The 12,372-nt window shown below is 41.5% G+C and overlaps 2 protein-coding genes across 2 annotated transcripts in view; both read left to right on the forward strand.

Annotated features, from left to right (window-relative positions):
* The first annotated feature begins 2,204 nt into the window (after nt 1–2,204).
* Nucleotides 2,205–5,982, forward strand: LOC132955162 (serrate RNA effector molecule homolog). The gene is made up of 3 exons (XM_061027914.1): nt 2,205–2,304; nt 3,954–4,099; nt 4,199–5,982. The coding sequence occupies exons 2-3, from the start codon at nt 4,007–4,009 to the stop codon at nt 4,928–4,930; spliced, it is 825 nt and encodes a 274-aa protein (XP_060883897.1). The 5' UTR covers nt 2,205–2,304; nt 3,954–4,006; the 3' UTR covers nt 4,931–5,982.
* Nucleotides 5,983–6,051: 69 nt separating this feature from the next.
* rnf213b (ring finger protein 213b) overlaps nt 6,052–12,372 on the forward strand; it is a 33,543-nt gene continuing 27,222 nt past the window's right edge. Inside the window, exons 1-15 of the mRNA XM_061027860.1 lie at nt 6,052–6,180; nt 6,503–6,666; nt 6,755–7,038; nt 7,123–7,370; nt 8,375–8,581; nt 8,663–8,876; nt 8,961–9,007; nt 9,084–9,249; nt 9,325–9,468; nt 10,037–10,135; nt 10,280–10,408; nt 10,623–10,788; nt 10,881–11,048; nt 11,482–11,631; nt 11,724–12,355. Coding sequence (XP_060883843.1) covers nt 6,062–6,180; nt 6,503–6,666; nt 6,755–7,038; nt 7,123–7,370; nt 8,375–8,581; nt 8,663–8,876; nt 8,961–9,007; nt 9,084–9,249; nt 9,325–9,468; nt 10,037–10,135; nt 10,280–10,408; nt 10,623–10,788; nt 10,881–11,048; nt 11,482–11,631; nt 11,724–12,355 — 2,937 coding nt within the window. The 5' untranslated portion in view covers nt 6,052–6,061. The remainder of the gene's footprint in view (nt 6,181–6,502; nt 6,667–6,754; nt 7,039–7,122; nt 7,371–8,374; nt 8,582–8,662; nt 8,877–8,960; nt 9,008–9,083; nt 9,250–9,324; nt 9,469–10,036; nt 10,136–10,279; nt 10,409–10,622; nt 10,789–10,880; nt 11,049–11,481; nt 11,632–11,723; nt 12,356–12,372) is intronic.

The following is a 12,372-nucleotide window of genomic DNA, read 5'->3' on the forward strand; positions in this document are numbered from 1 at the left end:
CATAGAAAGACTTTAAAGGTCACATATTCTCCATGTGTCTCTAGTCCGTCTACAAATCCCCCAATGATGAGAAAAGTCCATCCTCTCCGTCTTCTGCCTGCTCCACTTTTCAGAAAATGTGTGCTCAAACAGGCTGTTTGGATATTCTCCCTTCATGACATCACAAAGGGCAGTAGCCCCTCCCCCAGGTGGGTGACACTCCCACAGCTAGGTGTTTGTTCTGCCCTCTGAGTCTGCCTTCTCATCGTAAACAATAGGACATGAAGCGAGAAAGCACCGAGTACACCCAAGCCCTTCCAGAGAGGGGGGCGTGGTCAGACACAGCTCATTTACATATTTAAAGGTACAGACACAGAAACAGCCTGTTCTGAGCAGGGCTGAAATAGAGGGGTTTATAGACATGATCAAATACAGGATCAGAGTGGATTTAGAACAAGAAACTTCACACACATGTTGAAGAGGAGCTCTGAGACTTATTTAAACTTTTATAAAAGGAGGAGGATATGTGACCTTTAATGTTATCACTAATTTGCAGGACATAAACGAGATTGAACGAACTCTCAATAAAAGTTTCACTGTTTTGCAAAACGATGTTAAATCATTGGAATGTATTTGTAACCGCTGCTTAATTTATTTATTCATCTTTGTTTTCTCACAGTATTACCTTCCCGTATGTGTTTATCTCTCATATAAATATGCCATTTAACAGCAATGTTTTAATAAAGTAATACGCTGCTTTACCACTAGATGGCGCCTCATGATCAGGAGGATGTTTAGCCTTTATTGACACGAGTGTTGAGTTCATTGTCTTTGAAATGTTGAACTTTGAAATGTGTGTAAAATGTGTGTATCGCTTTTTTTCCCCTGCATGTTCGAGATTCCATTATTTCACATTTAAAAATAAAAATTGTTTTTCAGAGTCAGTTTCTTTTTTTGTCCCAGAAGGGGAAATTTGTTTTGCAGCAGGAGCACGCAGACGACAACAAACACGAGGACAACATCACCGTAAAATCAGACAACAATATAAAACAATATAAAACAATATAAAACATTGCAGTAAAATCAGACCAAACGTGATTTTTTACTAAGTTAGTGCAAAGTGGATGTGTGCAAATGTGCAGGTCAAGTGCAACAACAGCAACCAAAGGGCTAAATGCTGTTTAATATATGAATTGCAACGGGTACAAATGAGACCTGGAGTATATAAGTCTTCCTCACAGGAGCTCTGAAACTACAACCTGAGGGGTCAAAGGTCAAACGCTCTCCTCAGGACCTGTTGGTAATAAATGATCTGAAGCCTTGTAGCTGATATTTGGTAGCTGTTACAGTTACATTAATCTGTTAATAACATTTTAACGTTGTATTAGGTTTTTCACTGTGACAAATTTCTTCACACTGTACAAACTTAGACAAATAAAATTGACCGTATAAAATAAATCATACACTTTTTTTTGTATCGCTGGGATGGTAGATTTTCAGTCGTAATATGTTGTGAAAGAAAAACACAAAAATGACACAGAATATAATAGAATAGAATAGAATTACTTTATTGATCCCAAACTGGGAAATTGTGGCGTTACAGCAGCAGGTTGTCCAAACACACAATATGAGCAAAAAAACACAATATAATATTAAATACAAAGTAAATAAGCTTCAAAACTAAGAATGTGAATATATACAACCAGGATTTAACTAAGCATTACTAGTCTTAAATATGGAAGATTAAATATGGAAGATTAAATGTAAATGTGCAAAAACAGAGTTGTAAATGGACAGTATTGATATAAGTTAAAGTGCATGAGTGTAGACAAAAACACAGCAACATCATCTTTAAATCTTTAGACAGGTTACGGTTATGGTTCCACACATTCGACATCGATATTGAAACTTCCCATCAGCACCTGAACGCAGCGTAAGTTTCTTGTTTGATGAGAGTCGGAGAGAAATGAAACTGAAACGATGAACTTCAGATTTAGGGACCGTCAATAAAAATTGTTACTAAACAAAAAACGAAAACCCTTCAAAACAGCAACATAAATTAATTTTAACAAATTGTAGAAGACTTATATTACGTGTTTTATTTTTACTGATTCATAAATAAACTTAACAAACCTGTGGTTTACGTAGAAAGATAATTTTCGGCGTTAATTTTAATTCGCTTTACAGTGAGTCACGAACTTGTTGACGGTCTCTTGTAGTTTCTCGTTGGAGGTCACATCTGGTAATCTGCTAAATATCTCAGTTATTGTCAGACAGGTGAGCAGTTTAACTGAACTGAACTGAACTTGTCAGCTGTAAGAAAGGGTAAGTTAACATTTTAATTACACTTAAAATCTTGCTGCGCTTTTCAGGAAATGAAATAATAATACTTCATGTTGTTTAGTTATTATTACGTAACTCACCGATTATCTGTCAACAGAAAACAGACTTGAAACGTGTTCAAACTAATAACAAATGTAAATAATTCAGAGAGACACCTGTAGTAAACATGCATCTACATTTGAATGGAATAATGTGTCCACTGGCATTGACTGGGAAAAGACTCGGTTATTATTACCAAGGAAATAAGTCTTTGAAGAGTTTGTAAAAGTGGCCCTAATCCTGCGTCCTACTTCTGAAGGCACCAGCTGCAATTTCTCTCAGCAAGGCTTCATCTTTACACTTTTTTATTGGACGTAAATCACAATCATGTATGCTCCCTGCATGGCCTCAAAAAGACTCACAGAAATCAGCTGGTTTTGGTAACAGATGCGATATTTCATGGCAGTATTAGTGGGAGTGGAACTATTAGATTTAAGATTTTAGATTAAAGAAGTAGCCTTTAATAAGGATGAAAAGGCTTCATGGTTATTTAAAACATTATATTTATATCAGGACTGGAGCGAAACACACAGAGAGAGAGGCAGGAAGAAAGAGAAGAACTACAACATAAACCAGGGAGCAGTAATGACTCAGAGAACTTAAGAATGTGACAACAATAACACACACTACTAGAACATAGAGGGACACAACAAGGATATGAAATTACAAAATAATACAGGAAACACTAAAGACTAAACTAGGAAACAAACACCAGCGAATAATGAGAAATTAAACCAGAAAAATCTACAAAATATAAAAACCAAATCATGACATTCAGGGGCTCGTAGTATCTCAAAGTTCAAATATGAAATAATGAATTGAACGGAGTCACGCCTTAGTGTTTTTGGTAACAGCTGATCTCATGCAAACCCTCTTCCTGATTTGTTTCAAAGCGTCCTATTGGACAAATAGAACTCATGCCACCTACTCCTTGCTGCTCCCTGTGCATGATGCTCTGTTTGCTGCTTCTCTTCCTGTCTTAAGATTTCCTTGTCTGCTCGGGAGGGGCAGGGAGATCCCAGAGCCACACCGCCAAGTATTTAAATCATTGAAATAAAGTCTTCTTCTTGACTGAAATGTTGTTTTTTTGACGACTTGATAAAAGCTAATTAAAGATGTCATAGTGGTGATTAAAGTCTCCATTAAAAGAAACTCCATTAATCATTTCTTAAAGAGGACTCATTCTTGTGTTCCTGTAGGATCTCTGCCCTTCCTGTTGATAGTTTGTATCCTCGACTGTTCTGTCTTTTATTGTTGTGCTTGTTTGGTTTTGTTTTTGTGCAAAAAAAAGTTTGAATTTTTAACTTCTTGTTATTTTTGATAATTATATTCCTGTTTCCTGTTTCTTGAGCTGTTGTGACAAAATAAATTCCCCCATGGGGGATCAATAAAGTTGATATTTATCTTTATCTTTATCGTTCACATATCTGATGACTCATCCTGCACTCAGGGGCGGTTACTCATTTTTCCGACCAATTAAAAATCAATCGACAAAGCTAACGATCCAATCAAATTCATCCCCACTGAGAGAGTCTCCCAGAGATTTGCAGAGATGAAAGTAACAGCCTGTTTGTTTGTTTTTTCATTTTCAGAGACAAAAAAAAAAAAGGGAATTGGGGACTCCCCGTGAACAGAGTCCCTACAGATGGACGAGGGAGCGAGGAACCCCCCCAGTGCACCGGCTGGATCCCAGAAAGCGGAGGATGTCGTGACCAAAAGAGCCCGCAAAAAACCAGAGGTAGAAATACAGTCTTTAAAAAAAACATCTGAGAATCTGAATCATTGAAAACAGGATGTGAGGTCCTCAGTCAGAGTGTGTGTTGTTGTGTTTTTTCAGAAAGAAGGGCCGAGCAATCCAAGCAGGAAAGTTCAGGACAAGGAGAGAAGAAGGAGGAGGAGGAGACATGGACGAACAACATATACTGATGCAGATTTGAAAAGTGATCACGCAGACAAAGACAAGATGGAGGTCGTCGACTCTGAGTGTCAAACTCAGGAGAGCACACCTGCAGAAACACAACATGTGGACGACAACCTGACAGCAGAGGAGAACACAGAAGTTCACAAAGACGTTCGGATGGTGCAAGCTCAGACTCAGACGAGGAAACAGAAAGGAGCACACAAGTTCACACAGACTCCAGTTGTTCTTCAGAGCGACCAGGCAACGCAGACGGAGACCAGTGAGCCGAAACAAGTCGACGAAAAGACCAAACCTGGCGCTGAAAACGATCCTGGAGCAGAGCCGGAACCAGACAAACACACACCTGAGGCCAAGTCACAGGATGACCAGGCGGCTCCTTTAAAGCAGAATGAGAGTCCAGAAAAGGAAAAAGATTCAGCAGGGGAGCAGAATCCTCCTGAAGGGTCAGAGTCTAAAGGACCAGAGTCTAAAGGACCAGAGTCTAAAGGGGCAGAAACCTCCGATACTCCCACAGATTCACCGGCTGGAAAAAGTGGCACACCGCAGTCTTACGCCTCGGCCGTGGCTGGAGAGGGCGGGAGTGAGAAGAAGAAGTCCGGTGTGAAAGACTCCAAAGCTGCAGATAAAACCTCACAGAACACACGGTGAGTGATCCAAAGCAGCAGCATCGATGAGTCCTGTTGACTCTTTGATTGTTATGTGTGTTTATGAGAGTTTAAAGACACAATTTGTGCAGAAGAATCAAAGAAATGAACCCTCAGGCATCAGTTTAATTTACTGCCCTCTTAAGTCACTTAGGACAAAAATGTACATGCCAAAAAACTGATATAAAAATAGAACAGATTCATATTTTTTTCTACTTTTTCTTTTTGTTGCATAAATCTCTTAAACAGCTTCAGCCCTGCTCAAAAATATCAAATATTGAGTAATTATCAGGAATTTAACCCTTTAAATGCCAGTTTGATTACATGATTCTGGCATTTAAAGGGTTAAATTCCTGATAATTATTCAATGTTTGATAGTTTTGAGCAGGACTGAAGTTGTTTAAGAGATTTATGCAGAAATAAAAAGTAGAAAAAAATAAATCTGTTCTATTTTTATATCAGTTTTTGTAAATTGGACATTTTCGCCCTCCAATGTCCAAACAGGGAACTACATTTTAAATCTGATGCTACACAAAAACTAACAATGCATCAAAGTCAATATTTTGGATAATCTTTGACATATCCAAGACTGATTTTTTTAAAAATCCCCCAGCCACCAAATATTTGTTTTATGGAAAATAACTCATGTTTGTGTTTTTTTTCATAAATAACAACAGTGACATCAAGTAATCAAACCGGCATTTAAAGGGTTAAATTCCTAAAAATGATTGAATGTTTGATAGTTTTGAGCAGGGCTGAAGTTGTTTAAGAGATTTATGCAGAAAAAAGTAGAAAAAAATATCAATCTGTTCTATTTTTAAAGCAGTTTTTTGTAAGTGGACATTTTTGTCCTGAGTGACTTCAGAGGGTAGTAAACATGTTTCAGTGTTCTATTGATCTATTAAAAAAATAAAATGTGCATTCCAAAATGTGTCAAGAGACTTTCTTACTAAAAATGTGTGCCATATGCACTAACAGACAAAATGATGACCAGATGAAGAGGAAACATTTGACCAAATGGACAAAAATGTCCATAGTGATGCATGAGGGTTAAAGTATTATGAGCATTTTTATCGCAGTAAGATTTAGTAAGATTGTTTTGATCTCTCTCCTCAGTGATCCTCCTGGTGTTCCCATGTTCACCTTTCACATCTACGCTGTCCTGGACAAGAAGTTCAGATTCAATAAAGAGTACAATCAGCTCATGCTGTGTTATGACGGAGGACAAGACCCTTTAGAAATAACTCATTTTGTGTAAGTATTGATAATATCAGTGAAAGATGTAACACATTCGGTGCTTTCACCCTTGCACAAAACTATGTGAAAACACCTTAAGATATCTCATGTAGGGCCCGACTGACTTCTGACTGGTACGTCAGTACCGATATTACAGGGGAAATATCGGCCTATATCTTTCTTAGATCTATCTTCCATCTGTAGAGATAGATATAGATAAACACACACACACACAGACACACATATTTATTGCTTTGATCCCTCAAATGCTGTCTTCAAACACTCGTTAAAAAGATTCAATGTCCAATATGTCAACAAATGTCCAATATTGACTCTTTAGAGGACTGAAGGAGGACGGTTATCTGGTCGAAGCCAGTCTCTCTGTTGAAGAAAGAATCTTACATAGAGGGAACTGGATGACTTACTGGTACAGTGTGAAGCAACGGAACAAAGAGATTTCAGGAACTACAACCAGACACGTTCAAATTCCATATGACGGCAAAGGTACGGTAAACAAACCTTTTAGTTCCAGTATGTCCAGTGTGTGGTTTTCTTTTCCCATAAACTGATCTCATGCCTGTGTGTCCTACAGAGCTGCATCTTTACGAAGGCTTCATTAGTCGCATGGAGGCTGGATCCACAGTGCAGAATATTCTTCAGATGGTCGGCTTGAAGAAACAAAAAGGTGCGGAGCTATTCGACGTCTGGCAGTGGTCAGCCAGAGACCTTCTGAGCAGAATCTTCCAGAAGTGGAACCCATCAGACAAACAGAGCATTGACAGCTTGTGTGATAACTTGATGCATTTCATGTTCAGCCTCGGTTCTGCACACCAGAGGATGAACTTTCCTGATAACTCACAGCCTCCTGTGGTTAAGGTCAGTGCGAAAAGAAGAGTCAAGCATTTGTTATAAAACCTCCAGTGCTTTGTCTCTTTAGCTAAATGTTATTTTACTTTACAGACGTTAGAGCTGGTTTCAGACAAGCTGGTTCAGATCTTAAAAGGAGAGTCAAATGTGGAACGTCTCAGCAGCTGCAGGAGCACCATGCCTCTTGTTCTGGGTCTGTCTGTCTTCATCGTGACCAGAAAGTGCGAAATCAACCTCGGAGTGAAAGACTGGGCCGAGCTGTGTCACCTGGTGTCCTCAGAGGCAGCGAGGAACAAAGAAAACCTGGACGGGTTTCATAGTTCTTTTACCCATCCACAGTTGTAAGTCTGACTACAAGATTGACATAACGGGTGACAACTTATAAAATGTTTAAAAGCTTTCAATTTCATTTCGAGGTCTTCTTTACGGACAAAAGATTGCTTAGTTCTTATCAATGCCATCTCCATGACAACTGGGCGGACTTAAAGGTCACATATCCTCCTCCTCTTCTTCAGTTTAAATAATTCTCAGAGCTCCTCAAATCATGTGTGTGAAGTTTCTTGTTCTAAATCCACTCTGATCCTGTATTTGATCATGTCTATAAACCCCTCTATTTCAGCCCTGCTCAGAACAGGCTGTTTCTGTGTCTGTACCTTTAAATATGTAAATGAGCTGTGTCTGACCACGCCCCCTCTCTGGAAGGGCTTGGGTGTCCTCGGTCTTTCTAGCTCCATGTCCTATTGTTTACGGTGAGAAGGCAGACTCAGAGGGCAGAACAAACACCTAGCTGTGGGAGTGTCACCCACCTGGGGGAGGGGCTACTGCCCTTTGTGATGTCATGAAGGGAAAATCTCCAAACGGCCTGTTTGAGCACACATTTTCTGAAAAGTGGAGCAGGCAGAAGACAGAGAGGATGGACTTTTCTCATCATTGGGGGGTTTGTAGACAGACTAGAGACACATGTTAGTGTTAGAGAAACATGGAGAAGAGGATTTTAAATAATATGTGAACTTTAAAGTCACAACATCTAGCTGTGGGAGTGTCACCCACCTGGGGGAGGGGCTACTGCCCTTTGTGATGTCATGAAGGGACAATCTCCAAACGGCCCGTTTGAGCACACATTTGCCTCTTTCAAGCTCGAAAGAAGACACATTTTAAGTTCTGTTTTTGTCTTCTAAACTGAGTGTTTACAGGCTTAAACGCACATAATCCTTGAAACAATGCAAAGTACACGGCCTTGGTGTTCTCATAGCGTACCATGGACCTGATTGGTTACAGTATTTATTAAGATTAATGTATGACCCAGTAACACGGAGCCTCATGCTCCTCTGTGTCTCTCTTTCAGTGTTGTGTTGGGTCTGATGAATCTATGTGCGCAGCAGACAGTGTCCGAGCTCGTCCTGCTCGTTCCTCTGCTCTTCACGCTCAGACAGCCGGGAGCCGACGCAGAAAAAGTCGGTCCGGACGTCCAAGAGGAGAACTGGTCCGGACTGGAACATGTCTTTTTCTGCAAGTTCAGGGAGAGCGTTCAGTCCTACCCTGACGAAAGAAAGTGAGTGTGAGACGTCAACCTCCTTTCTGCCCTGAAACAGATCACATTCTGTCTTGATAACATTTTTTCTTTTGAACACAGGAGGATGCTGACTTTGATCCAGACTCAGTTGCCTCTGGTTAAAGAGAAGCCTCTGCTGCAGGTGAGCTGGTTATCTCTGGTCGCATTTGACGATCTACCCGACCTCTCAGAGCAGACCGGAGTCCCTGCAGAACACCTGATCCAGAGTCTGATGTACAGACTGAGAAAGTGTGCAGAGGACAGAGATTACGTCAGAACTCAGGACATCTTGAAGGTGGAAAACTCCTGACAGTGTTTAACATTAAGATAACATTATGCTACCTTTATGAAGACTAATCTTTGTTCTGTCTTTGTGCAGAAAAACTTGACCCATATCCTGCTGAAGGTGGACAACGAGAAGGACAGGTAAAGATCATTTAATAGTCTAAATGTCCCACTGATGCCCTTTGTTTGTACTCTAGCTTTTACTTTGTGTCAATAGATTGAGTCAATCTGGGAATATAAAGCCAGCCTTCCTGAGCAGCGTCAGTTTGGTGAAGAACACGTGTGGGGTCGTTCGGCTCGTCCCCGGGTACCAAACTGTAGTCCTGTCCTACCAGCTCCTGCTGAAATTAGCAGATATTTTTGAAGCTAAACTGAGGGAAGAGGTAAGAATCTCTTCTCTTCTCTGTCTTCTATCTTCTATTTCTGTAACTTACTGTTTTCCATCTGTGCCCTTTTAGAAGTCCGAAGATGACTCCTTAAAGCAGAAACTGTTTGAAGAGCTGCATGCCGTGCATCAGAGAATCAGTGAGTGGAGAGATGGATTGCTGCAAAAACCACTTGTAGGGCCATCGAAAACACTCAGCTATCCAAAGGAAATCGAGGTAAGCAGTTTGCACATGGATTACATCGATAAAATAGAGAAAAGAAATAAGATGAGCCATGTTTTTCATATATCACTTGAACACAACATTCAATCTAGACCCCTCCTCCTGGGCTCATCACCCCCAGAAGCTCACCCTCACTGCAGGACGTAGTGTGTACGTTTACTGCTTGGTACCTACACTGCAAGCTAGCACACGCTAGCAACAGCTAACCGCCGGTGTTTGGCACCTACCTGTCCAACAGGAAGCAGACCAACTCTGCTTATTGTCTCTTCTTTGCTGCTATATCTGTGTTTGCACATTCGCTGGTTTGAATAGGATCCAATCCCTTAATTGTATCTACTCCTAAACTCCCCGCCCTGAAATGTCCAGAGTCAACCAAACCAAACGAAAACATGAAATCCAGTCACAGGACAGGATCTCTGCAGACACAGTCACCACCACACATGTACGGAGGGGCAGATGTCATGATTAAGCGACATTGCTTCTGTATAAGTTTTTTTATTTTTTAAGAGAAAGCTGCTGACTCGTTCTTTAAATACACTCCTGTCCTCTGTTCCATGTCCAGATGTGGGATGCACTGCTGAGGGTTCAAAGCTCTCTTGAAGAGGTTTCATCCCGTTGGATTCTGAGACTGAGCAAAGATCTGAAGAAGAGGATTTCCAAGGTCAGTATTGGTTTATTGATTGATGAAAAAAAGACGCTTGTCTTGGTGTTATCAGATCCGGACCAGATCTTAATAAGTAATCCTGTTCCAGCAGCTGAATGCTTTCCTTTTGGCAGCTCATCTGAACTGTTTTTTTCTCTACAGGAAAAGGAGGTGGATCAAGTTCTGCTCTGCTGTCATGAGTCTTCCTCTGCGTCCATCAGGAAAAGCCATGATGTTGTACAGACCTGTTTCGACGAGTTGTGTCAATCTGCAATCAAATCAATCTGCCAGGTGTGGTACAAATCTCACTCATAGATTGTAGAAAACATGGACGTAGTCTCAGTAAATACTAGGGTTCTGGCAGGAGAAACTCCGGGAGAAGTCTGAGCGAAGAATTTAGCAGCTCTTCCTGCAAATATCCTGAGTTTTTTCAGGAGATTTCTGCAAGTGTTAGTGCCTCTGGTCTCTATAAATAACCCTGCCTGGCTTTGCCTTGTCCAATCAGAGAGAGCAGGAGGGAGACCTGCTGCGGAGTCTCGGCTCAAAGGTGAAGAATCTCCCCGAAGCCGTCCTGTCTGCTGTTGTTGTCGAGTCCGCAGCTCGATTCAGAGACAACTCTGTCGTCCAGCTGCTCCATCCGCAGTCCGCTGTCAACCACCTTCTGTCTCAAGGTCCATCATTTCACCCAATTTTTTCCCCTTGTAACTTAAAAGTGTTTTAATCTGTGTCATTAAAAGTTTGAATGTCGTTGTTTTTTGCTCAGGAAATTGGAAGTCGATCCGTGTGAATGACGATGCAGGACTGGTCGTCCACAACTCTCTGTTTTCTCTTCAATCTCTGGTCGAGTCTCTGCTTCAAGGAAACATACTTCTGGGACATCTACGGACCTGCCTGAAATATAAAGACCAGTTTAAGAAGCTCTACCAGCAGTGTACGAACCCTAACAAATCCCATCATGGTAGCTCTGCAATGAATCACAATTTCACCTTCATCATGATGAGACGAGCATTCGTAATCAACGCATCACAGTGGTCTGAATATCGCAATTTACAAGACAAATTATTTTCAGACCGACGCAGAGCTGGCTAAACACTGAAGCTTCAGTGTCCACCACATGGCAACCTGCGTGTGCGTCGACAGCTCTCTACAATGTTTAGAATTTGGACTGCAGTACCCGTTTTAAGCACTAGGGGACATAGTTACATATTGCTCCTCTTAAAATAAAGGCAAAACAAACACATGCATTGTGCAAACCATCACAAACAGAACACATGAGTTATAGCTTATATGCATGCGATATTGAACAATGTTACACTTTCCACATCATGCAGGCCTAATAATAGCTGCATGTTGTTTTTCCACAGACAAGAAAAACACAGACTCTGAGGTTGTTCCCGTGGAGGCAGACTTTGTTTTGGCTCAGAGAGAGGAGGATTTGAACTCTTTCATGCTGTGGAAACAGCAGATGGAAACGCTGATAAAGATGATAGCGAAGGTTACAGAAAGCATCACAGGTAAAAACATCAAACCTTAGAGATTGGTTTTAATGTCATTGTTTTTGCAGGTTGATTTGTTTTGATTAATAATATGAGTCTTATTCAAACAGTTCCTGAGATGTCGCCTCTCGAGAAGCAGCACGGTGCAGATCTCCAGACTGTTTGCCTGAACCAACTGGTGCTTGTTCGGGCCTTCGACGCTGACGGGAAATTGGGGAAGATGGGGCCTCCGCAGATCCTCTGGTATAAAACCAGCATGAACGCCTTGAAGATGGCCCATGAGATGCACAATCTGCACCACAGCAACCTGATTCTGTCCTCCTGGGTCAAGGGGGCTGCGTCTTTGGCATCATCCAGGCAACCCACCCCAGCTCCTGTCGCTGTCAGCCTGACGCAGATCTGCGAGAACATCTGGAACCCGCTGCTGACCGAGTTCTGTCGGCTCGGTGTCAGCATCGCAAACGCAGACGTCACTTTCGAGCAGGTCGATCAGGCTTTGGTGGACTCTGGTGACAAAGGAGACGGGGAGCTGATGAGGACGGAAATGAGTCTGATGTCAAAGACGTTGAGTGAGTCAGGAAGGTTCAGGCCCGAAGAGAAGTGGGTGGAGCTGAGACTCGGTCAGATTCAGGAGTATCGGCAGCTCCATGAAGCAGCCGCTGCAGCCACGGTGATGCTGAAGATCGCTGAGAAACTCCCGCTTTCTGGGAACTTCACAGAAATAGACACTCTTAGCCAGCTGGTAATACTCTTGTGATC

Source organism: Labrus mixtus, chromosome 21 (assembly GCF_963584025.1).
Source record: "Labrus mixtus chromosome 21, fLabMix1.1, whole genome shotgun sequence".
Lineage (NCBI taxonomy): Eukaryota > Metazoa > Chordata > Actinopteri > Labriformes > Labridae > Labrus > Labrus mixtus.

What these genes read in the sequence shown, in the direction of transcription:
- LOC132955162 (XM_061027914.1), top strand. Translation starts at nt 4,007, where the DNA reads ATGGACGAGGGAGCGAGGAACCCCCCCAGTGCACCGGCTGGATCCCAG. An exon ending in GAGCCCGCAAAAAACCAGAG is followed by an intron (nt 4,100 to 4,198) that starts GTAGAAATACAG and finishes GTGTTTTTTCAG; the next exon opens with AAAGAAGGGCCGAGCAATCC.